At 45.9% G+C, this 17,244-nt stretch overlaps 1 protein-coding gene across 1 annotated transcript in view; it reads left to right on the top strand.

Moving 5' to 3' along the window:
• The window catches only part of BRAP (BRCA1 associated protein), a 252,112-nt gene that overhangs the window by 152,239 nt on the left and 82,629 nt on the right, over window positions 1–17,244 (top strand). Inside the window, exon 9 of the mRNA XM_085633526.1 lies at window positions 1,394–1,503. Coding sequence (XP_085489652.1) covers window positions 1,394–1,503 — 110 coding nt within the window. The remainder of the gene's footprint in view (window positions 1–1,393; window positions 1,504–17,244) is intronic.

Below are 17,244 nucleotides of genomic sequence, written 5' to 3'. Positions count from 1 at the left end.
TTGAGTCTATTGAGCCAACCTAAACAGGATATCTCAAATTTGCCCCACCTATAGATATCCTTGAATAAGGATGTGGGTAAAGGATGATATTGCCAGAAGGTGAACTCCTAGAAATGTGATGACAGATGCAGCAAATGTAAAACCGACCCGTTGGATTTGGTCACGAAGGTTGCCCTGTAGCTCCACCACCCCCAGTCCCTGAGATTTGAAGTAGTTGATTTTAAAGCCCAATACCTGGGCTTTAAAGCGTGTAGCCCCCCCCCCCCCCCCTCCCCTCCCCTCCCCGAGGGATAAGCACAGAGGACAAGGCATTGTTGGTCTGGTGAGTAAGGAGGTCACACCTCCCTCCCTGACAAGATGTCTAGTGAAGTGGTACATCAAGGCGGTGTGCTAAGTAAATCCTGTGTGTTTATATTTACAAAGTCCGGGAATGATTTAAGTAGTGTCAAAAATATTTCGAACAGTATTAATATTGTGCATTCCTTGGTACATGGGGCGTAGATGTATTTTAATTGCATCTAAAACTTTTTAAAGTTAAGAGTGAATTAGCTGGCTGCACATTAGTATTGAAGTTTAAAGAACAGTAGTGGTAAGTGATATTTGTCCAGGCTGTTCCTAATCAGGTAAATTTCTTTTTAATGTTAGTCCCGGATTAGTTCCCTTTTTTTGTAGGTCTAGTAGGCAGTTTTATTATGTTAAGATTGTGCGATGTATTAGGTGTTGAATGGTCCCAGTTATTGCTATTGCTGTTCTTTGTGGGGTTGCAAAAGTGCTTTGGCAAGGAGTGTAAACCCATTAGCCAGTGCCTGCGCAACTTGATTGTGAGTGTGTACTGCTCAATTCTTGTGTTTTGCTGGTTGATCACAAGCCGGAGCTTCTAGCTATATTTCTGCTTTATTCGGATAGGTTAGTTACTCTGAGGAAGTTGATTTAGATGATGGACTGCTTAGTAGGTGGTGTATAGTGACATTTGTGTCTACTTTTGTTATAATAATAATTTGTGTTTCAGAAGTGTCTAGCATTTGAAATGAATGATTGACATTGAAGTGATGAAATATAAGAAATTTTTGAATGTGTGAGTCAGAACTGTTTGAAGTAGTATTATTTTAATTAGAATCCAAATGTTTGTTTACTTTTCAATCTCTGTTTATTGGTGTAAAGTAGAAAACCATCTTTGGGATCTTCTGTTGCAAAGGTGGTAGAACTGTGGTCAACTTTGAGCTCAAATTTTCCTCTGTTGACTACTGCATTATTCAAATGATTTTGAATACTTTTAAATGCAACATTGGGATGAACTGTTTTTTTACAGCTGGAATTGCTATTCAGGTTGTACATCATCTCACAGTAGTTCTGCCAACTTTGTCGTGACCCTTGCCTTTTTTTTTTCTTTAAGATAATTATGTCCATCGACTGGTCGCAAGTAAAACAGATGGAAAAATTGTTCAGTATGAGTGTGAGGGCGAGACCTGTCAGGAAGAAAAAATCGATTCCTTGCAACTGGAGGTAAGACATATATTGTTTATCTTTAAATACAGACTACAGTTGAGAATAGTGCTTCTACAATACCCATGTAATTGTTGGACTGCAATGGTGTGGGAATGTGCTATAAAGAGTAAAGTTTCTTGGGCTTTATCGTGTCAGGAGATTTACAGCAGTCAATGAGTTCCTGGGTTTATTCTCTACAATGTCTATGATGTTGCCCCTCACCCTCTTCTTTTCATCCCTACATCTTGTCTGTTACCTCCTTCCACTCGCAGATGTTTTCAGGTTCACTCGTGGGTTGTTTTACCTTACTCATTAATTTTCATGGAAACAGTGCAATCACAACTTTACTTTACACACTTTACACACTGGTGAGCTGTATATGATCCATCTTTTTGATTTCTCATTTCCATGGTCTTTCTGGCTTAATAGGCAGCCTTTGTTTGTGTCCTTTAATAATTTGTGTTATTGTTCACCAAAGAAACAAATGTATCCCGATGCAGTGATTATTGTTCCTTTTCTACAGACCTACTTTATCAGGTTCCAATTGGACACAGCTGCCGGAAGGCCTTCCCGCTCCCACCACGAGTTACCAACAATTGGGCTAAGATAGTGAAGTTTTGGGTTAGCACATCTATTCACGCCTTGATGGTTCTGAGGCTGCTTGGGCTCTTGCTATTCTGCTTCCTGCTGGTGTGTCATGCCCACAGGCCTATATAGGCCCTTCACAGGAACATGCAGTAGCCGTGGACCAGCACTGGGATGCATAGTTTACAGAATCTACTTTTCTGACTAGTTAGTTCATAACTTTCGGTGGTGGATGATTACGGCGAATCTGACATACAGCAAACCATTTTCCTTCCCAAGGTTACAGTAGTGATGGATGCATTATCTGTTAGCAGAAGAGGTCATCTGGATGAGTGATGGTAGATCGCTGGTCTCAGATCGAGCAGCACCACCACATTCATTTCCTTAATCTGTGAGCAATCCAGCTGGCCCTAAAGACATTTCTGATTCCATCGAGGGCAGGTAGATTAGACTGATGACAGTCAAAGATCGCCCATAAGGTACTGCAACAAACAGGGCAGAATAATGACGTGGGCCTTCTGTCTTGGGGGACAGAGGCTTTGGCAATGGCTGACACATCGCAAGGTTACCCAGATGGTTGATCACCTAATTGTATCCCTCAACATCAGGGCAGGCAATTGACTGATCTGTTCATTGTCTCTAGAAATGCTCATTGTTCAAACTTTTGTGCTCTGGAGATACGCCCCCACCCCGTCAATCCCCAAGGATGTCTAGGACACATGTTCGGCCTTTGCTTACACTCAGGCCTCCTGTACATGTTTCTTGTGCCATTGACAAAAAAGCGTGTTCTGGTGAGCTTAAGTTCTTCTAGGAGTGTATGGTACTCCCAATGGTTAACCCTAAGTATCTGCCCTCCATTTCTGCAGGACCTGCTGATCCACCAGCAAGTCAGGGTGCTGTAACCCATCCTCAACAATATCCACATTCATGCAGGGTTTGATTGAGTCGATCCAGCTGAAGGGCTGTGATCCGAGGTGGCTGATTAGGTGGAAATGCAGCAAGCAGCCAAAACACAATCAATTTATTTTGAAAAAAAGATTCTCCACAGGCTTTTGCAGCACTTTCCACCAGAGCAAAGACCACAACTTCTACTTTGGATTGGGTGTCTTAGTTTTAACATCTTCCAGGACGTCACATGGGCATCTATCCATGCTCTGCTAGCACTGCTGCATGAGTTAAAGAGTGCACACTTAGTCCTGAAGGACATTCATGTGTACAATGCACTGCAGCCCAGTAAGGAATCTACCGTTAGTAGTATCCATCAAAATAAGTAATAAGTTATGCTGTCTGGTTGCCCAGTGAACTTATGCATCCACTCCAGGTGTCTGTTTGACCTTATAGTCCCAGGTTTGAATCTTGGTGGGTCTCCTCAGCTTGTCGTTTTTTCAATTTTGATAAAGTGAGTATCATTGAGTTGGACAACAATAAACATCTGTAAAGAAAACCAAGGTTGTATATATGCTTTATTGTTGCAGATATTGTTATGTTAATTTCGATATTGGCTGTCTGGTGGATAATTTGAAGGAAGATTCCTCACCGCCCACTAAAATTCCCATTGCGTTGAGTGTGGTTTCGGGTATTCATAAGTCCCCAAATTAGCAGTCACCCACTGCTAGTGAAGGATCAATGCTTTTAGTAATTCTTCCCATTTTTAGGTGCAGAATATCTAATAACTCAACTGATGTCATCGTGCAAGGGTTGCACTGTGTTGTCATGCCTGGAGGTAGGATGGAATTACAGTGGAGATCAATGGAGCCACCAGAAGCTTTTACCGCATCACTTCTAGCACAATGAGAATTTAACAGGTTTAGGAATCTGTTGTTAACGTATCCACCAGAAAGAATGTTACAGATGGCAATTAACTTATTCACCTGGTTACAAAGTTTCAACATTATGCAAAGATGTTTCAGATTTGCAGTCTCTCAGACGGTAAGTGTGCTCATGGAATAACTGTTCCAAACTCTTTAGCATCTCAAAGGTCATAATTATTTGACAAATTGATACTCCAGTCAGTCAGTCAATTACTTTATTCAATTCTTATGATATAAGATCATAAAAGTACAAAGTACAAAAAAAAAACATCCATCATTATAAGAAGTACTAGATAAAAACAATACAAATGTTAGAAATGACAGATAAAACATCAATTAAAAACCGAGATAAAACAGACAATTCATACATGAGTGTAAAAAGGACGCCACAGAATAACAAACAAGATTGTTCGGCAATGATTGTGTGAAATACGTTCCTGGGTGACATTGTATAAAGTTGTATTTGCGCATAAGTGGTCGAATAAATCTCTCACGGTGTTATACATAAAAATTGCAAAAGAAAAAGATATGTAAATTTGATTGAGTAGAAACACTATCACACGGGCATGGAGGACAATCATGTAGAGAGTAGATTCCTGATGGATAGGCCAACATAAATGGAATCAATTCAATTATAATCTTTATTCGGTTCTTAAAAAGACACCATAAAAGCGCAAATACAATATATATACACAAATTAAAAACACAGCAAGTGATATTCAGTTTAAAAAGTATAAATGTTAAGATTTTCTGTACTCAGGGAGAGGGCCAGGGGATTTAAAGAGTTTAAATGTTCAAATCACGTTAGGGGCCAATGTCTCTGGTGTTCCTCAGTCTTGTTGCAATTCGAATAAAGTTTATCGTGCAAAACAGGGTATAAGCGTCCTCCGCTTCCTGTAGGAATCTCAGCGCCAGTTTTGCGTGTTTAAATTTTAGCTCTTTCAGGATTCCCACCAGGAACTTGCGTCTTGGCATCGTGTAAAATGGACACAGTAAAACAAAGTGGAGGGTATCCTGCGGAGATCTAAGATCGCAGCCGCAGGTACCCTTCTCCTCCACTGTGTGGGTAAACCCAGATGGCACTGCAAGGATGTGGTGTAACATGTTAATTCTGAAACGGGTCATGAGGTAGCGATCCTGCGCGTTGTACATGACCCTCAGATAGGGTTCCATGCCTTGCTTCGCGGTGAGGTCGTTATACGAGAGATTGGTAGGTTTATACTTCTCTTTTTCAGCCCTTGATGTCTTCAGATGTATAAGAAAAAGTTTTTTGACCAAGGTCTTGCTCTCCGGGGTCAGAGAGTCGGGGGATGAGAAGTATTTAGAGCAACCAATCTCTGTTAGCAACTTCTTGACAAATTTCAGCCAGGGGATTGCGTGGCCTTTGTCTCTTTTGAGGCAGTCCTCAATGATTTGTCTTGTAAGGGCCGCCTCAGGGTTGGTCCATACTTTCACCCATGCCAGGAGAGGTTTGGATTTGATTTTGTCCTCTAGAAAGGGTTCTCCTACCTCTTCGTGTATAATGTGGGCCGAAACACTCTGTGGAACTTTTAATATTCTTCGTAAGAATTTGTTTTCTTCAGTCTGAAGCGGCTGTGCTTTTTTGCCCAGGAAGCCCCACACTTCTGCCCCATAACTTACTTTCGCACAGCAGATGGATCTGTATAAGGTCAGAATTTGTTCCGGGGACCATTTCCCTAGTCTTTGCCCATACCCCATGATTGCTCCTACTGCAGCTGCCAGTTTTGTAGAGTGCTTCTCAATCAGGGGTTTAAACGATAAGTTGTGATCGAATAACACCCCCAAGTACGTAAAAGACTTGACCTGGTCTATTTTATGTGACCCGATGTTATAAGTGAAAGTTCCTTTTGTGGGTTTCCCAGATGACATAATATAGGACTTTTCCAGGTTTGTTGCCAGGTCCAGTTTGTCCATGAATTTGACAAACCCGTCAATTAGTTTTTGCAGTCCCAGAGGTGTTCTAGAGAGCAGGACCGCGTCATCGGCGTAGAGTAGTACGGGCACTGCTCGATGACCGATTTGGGGTGAGTCAACTTTAAGCTTAAGGAGGTCCTTTTCCAATGCATTAATGTAAATAGAGAAAAGGAAGGGCGCAAGGATGCATCCCTGCCTTACTCCACTATTGCAGGTGAAGGGATCGGTCTTTTTACCTTCCTGGCTGTACCTTACGCTTGCAGAGGTGTTCCGGTGGAGGTTTTGTAGAGTGTCGACTAGTGATTGGTCCGCTCCTAGTTCCTTTAGCATAGCCCAGAGCTTTCTCCTGTTTACGCGATCGAAGGCCGCTGAGAGGTCCATAAACCCCATGTGTATTGACCCCCTCCCGGCGATGGTATATTTTGCAATCAGGAGGTATAGATTTAGGCATTGGTCGGTGGTAGATCTGCCTTTCCTGAAGCCGTATTGGATTTCGGAGAGGATTTGTTGCTCCTCTGCCCAGTCTTGCAATCTCAATAGGATGACTCGCCCCAGGACCTTGGCTGTCACGTCGATGAGAGAAATGGGTCGGTAACATTGGGGGTCATCACGGTTGCCTTTTTTATAGATGGGGACTATGGTCGCCGTTGACCAGGACTGGGGGAGGCCTGCCTCCACTGCCTCGTTTAGCACCCTCGTAAGTAACTGAGCCCATAGTTCAGGTCTACTTAGGAATAGGTCTGGTGAAATTCCGTCCGGGCCCGACGCTTTATTTTTGCTGAGCCCGGTTATTCCTAGTTCGACCTCCTTCAGGGTGAAATTTAGCTTAACGGGCTGATGGGCCTCCGCTAACTCCTCCTGGGGTGCCTGGTTTGTATGGTTATATAGGCTCTGGAAATGTTTCTGCCATTGCTCCGGCAGAATGGTGTTCATGATTTTTGGAGCCCCTTGGTCCTGGAAGCAGGGGGCGTTGATCACTTTCCAGAAGGCAATAGAGTCTTTTCTTTCTACGGCGTCCCTTAAGTCTTCCCAAGCCTGGTTTTGTATGCTTTGCTTTCGTGCCTTCAGAGCTTTTTTGTATTCGGCTCTGTTCCGTGCCACCTTCGTTTTGTCCCTTGGTTGGGCATGGAGGCTATCCTTCAGGTTTTTCAGCACCTTTGTGCAATTTGAGTCAAACCAACGGGGGTTTAGGGGCATTTTATTCTTAGCTCCTGTGGTTTGTAGGGAGTTATTTACAACCTGCGCGATTTCTTCAAATGCCTTCACCACCTCAGCTCCGGTTACGCAGGGGTCAAGACATTTATCGATTGCTGCTGAGGCTTCGAGTAATAGTCTTTTGTAAAAGCTGTCCACATCAATTTTGGCCCATTTGATTCTTCTACCCTGGTCCACTGCTCTTTCCATGATGGCAGGTCTCTTTTGGGGTGAAAAAACAAAACCTTCCATTTTAATGATCACCGGATTGTGATCACTGAAGCTGCTGGCCTCTATGATGATTGTGCTGATGCTTCTTTTTAGATTGGGAGAGACTAGTGCAAAGTCGATGTAAGAGTGACAACCTCTTCCTTTGAATGTTGGGGTTAATTCTCCTTTCTCGTTTAGGATAACAAGGTCTAGAGTTTGGATTAGGTTGTGCCTTTTCATTAGTCTTTCTAGATCCCAGCCCTCTGTTGAATGGGTGAAGTGTGGGCCTTTCATGATCGTGCATCTTGACCAGTCGTTGTTGAAGGGTATTCGATTCTCACAAAGGTGACAATTAAAATCTCCCATTAGTATTAAGCCCGTGGGATTTGGTGTCTTAGATAAAAAGTTCAAACAATTTTCTAGTTCATTTATGGCTATACCCTTCTCCGTTATAGCCGGTGCGTTGTACCAGTTCATTAGCAGGAATGTTAATCTTGGTGAAGTAAACCTTAGTACTTGGAGATTGTGTGTGGCCCATTTGGTGTTGGACCAGGTGCCCTTGATGTCTAAATTGACATAGACCGCGAGCCCCCCACTTGCTCTCCCCGAAGTAGCTTTTTTTGCAGGGACGAAGAAGCTTTTATAGCCTTCCAGGCTATAGGCGTGCGGTTCAGTGGCCCAGGTCTCTTGCAGGCATAAGATATGGAATTTGCTTATATAGCTGAGCCAGTCCTGAGATGCGAACTTGGCCGCTAGCCCTGCGATGTTCCAGGTAGCTATTAGTACATTATCATGGATCATGACCTTGGGTGTTCTTTTTCCCTCGCCTAGCAAAGGCTTTGATTGTTTATCCGTTGCGGGTACGGCAACCCGACTTGGTTGCGGCCTGTAGGGGGTAGCGATTCTTCTATGAGTAGAGTGAGAGTTATCTGTTGTGGGATTTGTCCCCTCCCCTTTTCCCCGGATGGTATTCGGTGGTGTGCTACTGCCTCCTATGGTATGCACAGGACCCAAAACATCAGTTTGGCCCTGGTCTGCTCCTTCTTTTATCCCTGTTGATGGTAGACTTGGCTCCTTCCTGTATTTGGTTTTTGGAGATGAACAGCCCAATCTCTGTCAGTCCACCCCTTCAAGTGTACTGAACCTGTTCCAATGGGCGTACTGCGTTATAGAGGAGTCATAGGTTGGGAATACAGGATTTGGCCTTTGCCATTGAGGTGGGCCATATTGGAAACCCAAATGCGGTGTTCTGTTAGGACCAATATTCTGCCTGGGCCTTTGAGGTGCAAAGGGGTAAAAGTAGGATAGATGAACCGGGTGAATTTGTGATCGAGTATAACTCGGGGGGGCGTTGCAGATGAAGTTAACAGCCGCCTTGTCTCTAAAGTTCACCGTAATAATGTCTCCTGCAATGGTCTTGGTACCTTTGCCGATCCACTCGCCCCTTCTCACTGAAAGGATTTCCCCGTAGATGTTAGGGGGCAAAGGTCTGTGTATTTGCAGCCACTGTGCACATTTGTTTTTTAGTTCGATTTGTGATTCCCGTTGACCCTCCTTTAAAGGAGGAACTCCTGTTAGGACAACTACAAAGGGCAATGCCTCAGGCGGAAGATTAATTGTCCTGAAGCGTGTTGCAGTTTTCTTTTCGTTGGTGGTTGTCGCGGTGGGAATCCGGGAGGACTTAGGGTCCGCCTTAGGGGTTAGGGCCTTATTTTCTTCTAACATTTGTGAAGATCCGGGTGGGGGTTTATTGTTGCCAGTGGGTGTTTGATTTTTATTTTTGCCTGCTTGCGGGGTAGAGGCGACCTTTTGTTTTTCCTTAGCTCCTTTCTGCGTGACACTGGTATTATTGAGCTTAGCCCCCCCATTGGTTGCTAAAGAGACCTTATCTTTTGGTAAACTTATTGGTGTAGGGTCCTTTAGTTTTGTCGAGACCCGTTCCTGCACAGGATGGGTTTTCGGGCTGATCCCCTTATTGTTAACCAGTGATGTCAATCTATCTATTTTTGCTATGAGGGGTTTTAACAGCACCGTGATGGAGTGCTCCAGGTCAAGTTTAAGATCCGCCACCATGTTGGTTATCCAGCATGGTATTCCGGGTGTAGATGGGTTTATAGGCGTGATCAGATTGTGATTACTGGATTTTACGTGACCTTTTTTCCTCCCTTGTTTGTGGCCTTCCCTGTGCGGCGTTTTCTCCGCGGGGAGTACGTCTTTGTCATAAGTGTTTGTTTGAGTGCTTGTTTGTGCGCCAGGTCTATCCCTGCTGGTTTCAGCGGGCGCCTGGGCACAAGGAAGGTCAGCAAAAGATGGTGGGGTTATGGGCCGGCTAGTATCGATCTCCTCTGCCAAGTCTTCGGAGGCTTCTGATAGATTAATCAGTGAATCCTGAGTTTCTTGGATGATAGTTACAGGTGGTAAGGACATTCTTCTCTCGGTGTTAGCTATGGCGTCGGAAACCGCCCCTATGGTCTGTTTGAGCATTTTGTCGATGGCAGTAAGGGTCGGTAGAGGGGGTGGATGATCCGATTTGGCTTTTGTGCTCGATCTTAGGGTAGGCATCCTGGTCTTCTTAGTAGTTTTCCTCATTGCAAGGGGTACTGTGTTTGGGGGGTAACGGGCAGATGTAGCTTGTCTCGATGGGGATGGCCAGTAGTCAGGCTAATTGCCGTGAGACTGTTAGCGATGAATTTTTAAAAGGGCAATTTTGGGGGGCTGGCCCAGCCCGGCCTCTTCTGGCCCCTGAGGGCCACAGAGGGCCCGCCCTTTGCCCGGGCTTCGCTCGGCGTCCCGCTCGCGTCCCGCTAAGCGTTGCCGCGCTTTGTTTGTAGAGGGTGTTGCGGCCGGGGGCCTGGCTTGCTGGGGGCGCGGCCGTGCACACCTGTGCAGCGCGGGGACTCCTGGTCTATGGAGTCCCTGCGTCACGCGCCCCCAGTTACCTTGCGCAATTCTTTATTCCTCCCGGGTGCTGGATGCTGGGTGTAGACCTGCTGCCTCGACCCCACACCTGGGCGCCGCGCTGCGGCACCCGCGAAGCGGGTGCTGCAAGCTGTTTACGCGGGACTCAGGCGGTCAATCCCTCCTGGGACACAGGGAGGCTGCAGGAGCAAGTGGCGGTTCCCAGATCAAGGCGTCGGCGATTATCGGCGTTCTGGAAGGGTTTTCACCAGTAAATTCAAATTCAATCAAAACTTTACTAAGATAAATCTGTGAAGTAAATTTGTCGCGGTGAGTAAGTATGAGGCAATGCCTTCCTGGTCAGTCGAACCTTCTAGGTATGATTTTACAGACACTTTTAGGCAATTGTATTCAACACTCTCCTTTGTCCTTTGTTTGAGTAATTGAGTCTTAATTGCCATTTTTGAGATAGTAGAACAATTAGATTGAGAGCTAAATAAATTCTCTAAACCAAGAGAAGAAAGGCTATTTTTAATGTGTGTCGAGACCGAAACAGTCGTCTATTAGCCTCAGAGTAAAATTGACAGACTCTCGTCTCCAGATAGAATGCCATAGTGTGATTGGAGCCACGCTAATTACGTCATTGATGTAAGGAATGTTCAACTCTGCGTGACAAAATTAGAATAACTTACGGGAAGACCGACCAATTTTTTCAAAAAGTGTCCTCTATAGTCTGGAGAGTTGAAGAGTTAGAAAATTCCCAAATGCCTGCCCCATAGGTTGCTACAGAAACCAATTTGGCTGAATAATCTTTTAGGACCCTTTCAAGGGGTTCATTGCCCAATTTCTTTGTAAAATAAATGTAGGGCGTGAATACTTTTTTCCAGCAATAAACCCCTATTAGCAATCATATTGGACCAGGTTAATTGACTGTCAAAAGTTATTCCCAAATATGAAAAAGTATCAGTATGGGCAATTTTTCTGACCAGCTTTATAAAGGTTTGGAACCTTCCTAGAATTACGTCCAGCAATTAAAATAAATTACTTTGTCTGATTAATTTTTAGATCCAGGCTTCTCATGTAACTCGCATAAACTTCTAATAATTTCTGTAACGCTAGGCCTGTGCGGGCGATAAACACTGCATCGTCTGCATACAAGGAGAATTAGGGTGCGCACGTTATTGATCCTTGGGACATCCTTTACTGAGTTCAACAGTGGTGTTTCCACCCCATTAGTATAGATGGAAAAAAGAAATGGGGTGAGTACACAACCCTGGCGAACGGCCCTGTTAATTGGGAATGACCTAGTACATTCCCCCTGCTTCCCGTAGCAGACGCAGGCAGAAGCAAAAGAATAAAGCTGCCTCATAAAAAAAGATAATAGCCTCATCTATGCCCGTTTCATTATCCTCCACAAATGGTGATGGGCAACGCAGTTGAATGCTGCAAATACGTTTTTAAATGCCAAGTATAGCTTTCCTTGCTTTACTTGAGTATACTTAGCAATTAATAGACTTAGGTTGAGGCATTGATCCTGGGTTCCTTTCCCCTTTTTAAAACCATATTGTACCGGAATTAAAACATTATTACAGGTGGCCCACTCCTCTAATCTAACCTGACCCATAAGTTTGGCAGTGCTATCCAGGAGTGAAATTGGCCTATAGTTTTTGGCTTCAGATTTATCTCCTTTCACATAGGTAGGGACTAAAATGGATTGCAGCCAAGAATCTGGTGGGCCCACGATGGAAACTGCATTAAAAACATTTGTCAGCACCGGTGCCCATAAGTCAGACTGGTCAATAAAAAATAAAAGTCTTATCGGGGTACCATCCGGGCTAAGAGCTCTATTACTGGAGCACTGCAAAAAGGTTTTCATGCTTCTTGTTTGGATCCATAATTTCCTGCAAAATAGGTAGTGTCAGAGGACCGTGCTGGAACCAATTGCAGTAAAACACCAGCAAACAACACTATATGAAGAACTTCGACAACTCATTACCACTTTGTAAAGACCCATGAATGGCTTACTTACATTAGAACGGGGAGAGTCCACATCTTCAGAGGTCATTGGGCAGGATAATGCTCGCCTCCGTGTCCTTAAGAGAATTGAAACTTACTTGCACAACAGCTAGGCAAATTTTCATTCTATGTCTGGACGGAAGGCTCAGATTATGCCAGTTCAAAGCTTGTCGACTACTAGCCCTGCCACCTCCAGTACTGGTTTGAAATAAAACCTCTTAAAGGTGGAGTCAGAGGACCAATCGGCTGCGCGCATCAGACCTTCCAAGCGCGTACCTAACGAAAAAGCCTTGGAGGCCTTCGCTCCTCTCGCCGAGTGAGCACCAAACTGCTTTGTATCGATCCCCGCCTCCTGCATAACCCAGCGCACCCATCTTGCGATGGTCAGGGACGAGACTGCTCTACGGTTTACGTAGTGCAATGAGCAGTTGCTTCTCACCCGGAGGTCGAGTTTCCTCAGTCAATTCCTCATAAGCCCGGAGGCACTGCACTACACAGTTTAGGGGAATCCAGAAACGCTGGGTACGAACTGACCATGGTATTACTCTTGGTCCTTTTACTTACCGTGAACGATACCCCTTCCGGGGAAAACACTCTGACTGAAATGTCCAACCCCCTCACGTCTGAGACGCGTTTGCACGAGACCAGGCATAACAGCATTGCCAATTTGGCCGTTATTTCCTTACGGGACAGAAATCTATTTGGTTGCCAAGAAAGAAAAAGATTCAACACCTGATTCAAGTCCCAAAGGACGGAGTATCGAGGTTCCGGAGGGAGAGAGAGGTGAATCCCTCATAGAAGCTGACAAACCAAAGGGTGTTCACCCACCGGAGAGCCCTGCACCATAATGTGACCGGCTGAAATCACGGAGCGGAAGATATTGATCGACCTATAGGCCAGACCATCCTCCGCCAGACTCGCCAGAAAATTAAGGGCGTGGACTACATCTGTCCCCACGGGATCGACACTCCGTCGCACACACCGATGACGCCATCTGTGCCAGGTTGACCGGTATGTCTTGGTCGTGCTGTCTGCCCATGCCTTGGTGAGCACGTCCCCCGCTTTTCCCGAAAGGCCTAGGAGCGACCAGCAACGCCGGAGATCCGCCAGGCCATCATCTTCAACATTCCTTCCTCTACCAGCCAATGGGGAACGAGATCGGGATTGAGGAGAATGTGAGAAAAGTGGGGGAGTCGGATTGGAATATCCCAAGAAAGTTCCAGTAGAACCGGAAACCAGACATGATGCCTCCACCAGGGTGGCTGGGAGTCCGGATGAGGGACCGGTACCGTTATCGCGAGTGTCGACACTGACAAGGACATGAGTTGTTATTTTGAGATGATTTGACCTACTTACAAGATTGTGATATGCTGAAAGTGTTTATGACTCCTGGATCTTATTGAATAAATTGCATTTTTGGAATTATTGGATTGTTGGACACTAATTACGTGGATCAAGACAAAGATACTCTCGCCCTGACGAAGTTCCCTATGGAACGAAACGCGTTGGCTGATGTCCATATTTTAAATTGAAAACTCAATAAAGAAAATATTTTGGAATATACTTGGAATCTTCTCACTCCCTCTTGGTGCACCGTCCTTCTTTTGAATCAACACCACTTCCGCCTGCTAGCCCCCGGTCGCAGGCCGATTCCTCGGGTCGTTGCCCAACCCGGTTCCTCACAGACGCACCACTCCTGTGCCTTCAACAGAGCTGCTCAGAGGTGTACAGGCCCGGGCAGCCCTAGTCAGTCGAGTCCGTGGTTTGGTGGCAGGCACGGCCCCAGAGCTGCAGGCAACGTCCGTGCAGGTTGTTCCCAACCGCCTGCTCCCTGCCCCGGAGCAGCGTCAGTTAAGTGCTGTACGCCCCATACAATGAACGGGCCAGATCGGAAGGTTCGCAGAGGCTGCCTTCGTCGCCATGTTATGCGACCTCCACCGCTCCCATTACGCCGCTAGCTGCAGCTCCCATCTCCCGTCACTGGCGATTGGCAAAATCACTCCAGGCACACTCCCCACGATTCCAATATCACAGCGGGTACTAAATGTACTCAAAGCGGCCCCGGCTGTATAATTCCACAGGAGAAGTTATCAGCTGGTGCGGAGCTCTCGGCTCACGCGTCCGCCTTCATCCCCGGCCAAGCCACGCTCCCCTTATCGGTCGTATTTTAGTGCTATTTCTCAGTCCCCCAAAAAATACTGCATCTCATGATCGGCATATATATTGAAATTTTGGACCTTTTGGGGTCTACTCAGAGGGCTCAGGGTGTTTTCCCTCACCTATTGCACAACTCAATTGGGCCACAACCCAAATCACGCACACTTGAGAGGCGCCAGTACTTCAAACTGAAGAACACCCCACCTTCAATTGCCTACAGATTAGTTTCTGACCCCCAGGTTAGAGAGTCTTTGCTCTCAGGAGGTCAGGAAAAAAGCCTGCTTGGCCAGAGGGTGTTTACACCCCTTCCCACAGGATGGCCAGCAAATTAGAATTCCAAGGCAGGGAGCTTCAAAGAGTCCACCGCCTTTGGAATGCAAATCTGGCTTCCCTCCCAGGAGAGGATGCCTACCCCCCTTCCCCTTGACCAGGGCCTTTTTGATGCCTGGGCAAAGCAGGAAAATTTGTAGTCGGAGAGGTGTGTTCACCTTCAGGCAGTTCCACCCCTGAGATGGGCTACCTGGAGTGAAGACGAAATTTCGGAGTCTTCCATCTTTGTGATGGCAAACTTAGGAACTTCTGTTAGGAAGTGGTCATATAGGAGGCATAGTGACTCCCAAGGGTAAGTAGCCTATTGGCTAATACCCTATACTCCCTTAAATCTAGTATTTAGGGGAGCCTCTGGCACCAGGAAATAAGATGCTGCCGATCAAAAAAAGAGGAAGGACCGAAGAGCTGTGAAAGCATGAATTGAAGAAGCAGCAACTGAGCTTGGCGCCAACCCTGCTGTCCTGTTCACCTGTTCTCTACAGTTGCTCCAAAGTCGGCTCACCCTGTAAGCTGCTGATCCTCCAAAGCCCTGGAGGACTGCCAGCACTTCTCCAATAACTCAGGAACTCCTGTGTAGAAGCAAAGTTGTTATCCTGCATGTACCAAAGACCGAGGTGTGAGGGCTCCGGACTGCAAAGACCCGACGTCAGAAAGCACCACTGCACCCAATCCACCTAGCCCGAGTTGAAGTGGGCCAACGGTGTTAGCATGGTCCCCAGACCCTGCAGACTCCAAGCCCTCCTTGGCTTTCCCCGCTGTGGCTTTCTCGGCGCAGCTTGCAGCCTCTGTGTGCAGGCCCCTTTAGCCGCAATTGACTTAGGCGACAAAAACCTAATGCCTCAAGACACCTCTGCACCGTCACCCCTGGCCCGAGCAAAAGTGGCCGAGGTGCCCCCACGTCCCCAAGCATAGGGAGGCCTGAGCCCCCATGACGGTTCAGCCCGACTGGCCTCCCAGTACAAACCTGCAGCCTCTTTACACAAAGACCGATCCCAGTAGACGAACATTGGGCACTCGATGCTCATAAGGGCATACCTGGACTCTGCACAGTATACCTCTTTTTGGTATACAATGTAAAGAGCCAGCTTCCTACGTTGGTGGTGCAGTGGTGAGATGCAAGAATTAACATCTGCTGCACCATAGAGGTTAATAAGTGATTGCACTAAGAATCCAAAATTATCAATAGTTAAAATATATTTTTGTTGATTTCACATTTTTTTCTGAATTGTTTTTAACCTAGCTGTTAGGGCCTTCTGTTTAGCCCCACAGTGAAACTGTTTCAAATGTAAAAGTATTTTAGTTAGGTCCTTTAGAAAAGCCTAATTAGTATTTTTGTTGAATTCCTAAAAAGGGCCCAATTACTTTAAAACCATGACTGAGGTGACCGGTCCTTCCCAGGGGCTCAACATTGGGCCTTACAGGAAACTTAAGTTGGACAAACTTAAGTCTCTCAGCTATGCATGGAACCTCATCATAGGATCTAGACCCACTAAGGGCACATCGGCAAAAGTTGCTTGCAGAAAATGCTAGGTCCCTGGCAGAGGAAGAAACCCCTAGTGGCAAAGGGGAAGTTGATGCTTAAGTGGATGAAAACTTTGACGATGATGATTCCAACAGCAATCCTACTGATAACAGCAGCACTGGTAGTACTGACAGTACCCCAGAAGTAGAGACGGAAGATGCAGATCTTCAGAAACTAGCAAAGAGGTTAGAATTAGAGGCTAAACTCTTGGCTATAGAAAAGGAAAGAGCTGAGATGGGCCTAGGACCCATCTCGTTAGGCAGCAAATTTGTAAATAGGGAGGAAGATAAAGCTTTTAAAACTAATATCCCCAAATGGATTGTCCCCAAATATATAGAGGGTGATGATCTCACCAGTTGGTTTACAACCTTTGAGAGAGCCTGTAAAATGAGAAAACTCAGCCAAAAGTATTGGGGTTCTCTTTGGGGGTTGTTCTCAGGAAAGCGTAGGGAAAGGCTCCTGACACTGAATGAGGCAGATGCTGAGTCTTACGACCTTATGAAGAATACCCTGATTGAGTGATTAGGACTCACCACTGATGACTACAGGATCAGGTTCAGGGAGGCTCGAAACACCCAGAGACGGACTTGGGTAGATTTTGTAGACATCTCTGTGAAAACAGTAGGTGGCTGGTTGAAAGGTAACAAGGTGCAAGACTATGTTGGGCTTTATAATCGTATTATGAAAGAACATCTGTTGAGTAACTGAGTTCCTGAAAAGTTGCATCAGTACCTGGTAGACCTAGGTCCAATTTCTCCCCAAGAATTGGGAAAGAAGGCAGACCACTGGATCAAGACCAGGGTAACCAAGACTGCTCATGGTTGGGGTGACCAAAAGAAAGGGGTTGCTAAACCCCTCCAAGGGAAAGATGGTGACCAGTTCAATGATTAAAACCAAAGTCTTCTCAAGGCCCCTGAAAGCCTGTTCAAGAAGGTGGGCCGGAGCCAATACAGAGGCTAAGGGTGGGTACCAGAGACAAAACTGGGATCCCAAGAAGGCTTGGTGCCTTAATTGTAAATTCAATGGGTACTGAACTGGAGACCCTAGCTGTACCAGAAATAATCCCCTAGAGCACCTGCAGTGGTAAGTCTCCAGATGGAA

This window comes from Triturus cristatus, chromosome 11 (assembly GCF_964204655.1).
Source record: "Triturus cristatus chromosome 11, aTriCri1.1, whole genome shotgun sequence".
Lineage (NCBI taxonomy): Eukaryota > Metazoa > Chordata > Amphibia > Caudata > Salamandridae > Triturus > Triturus cristatus.
This window is presented reverse-complemented; position numbering and strand designations above follow the sequence as displayed.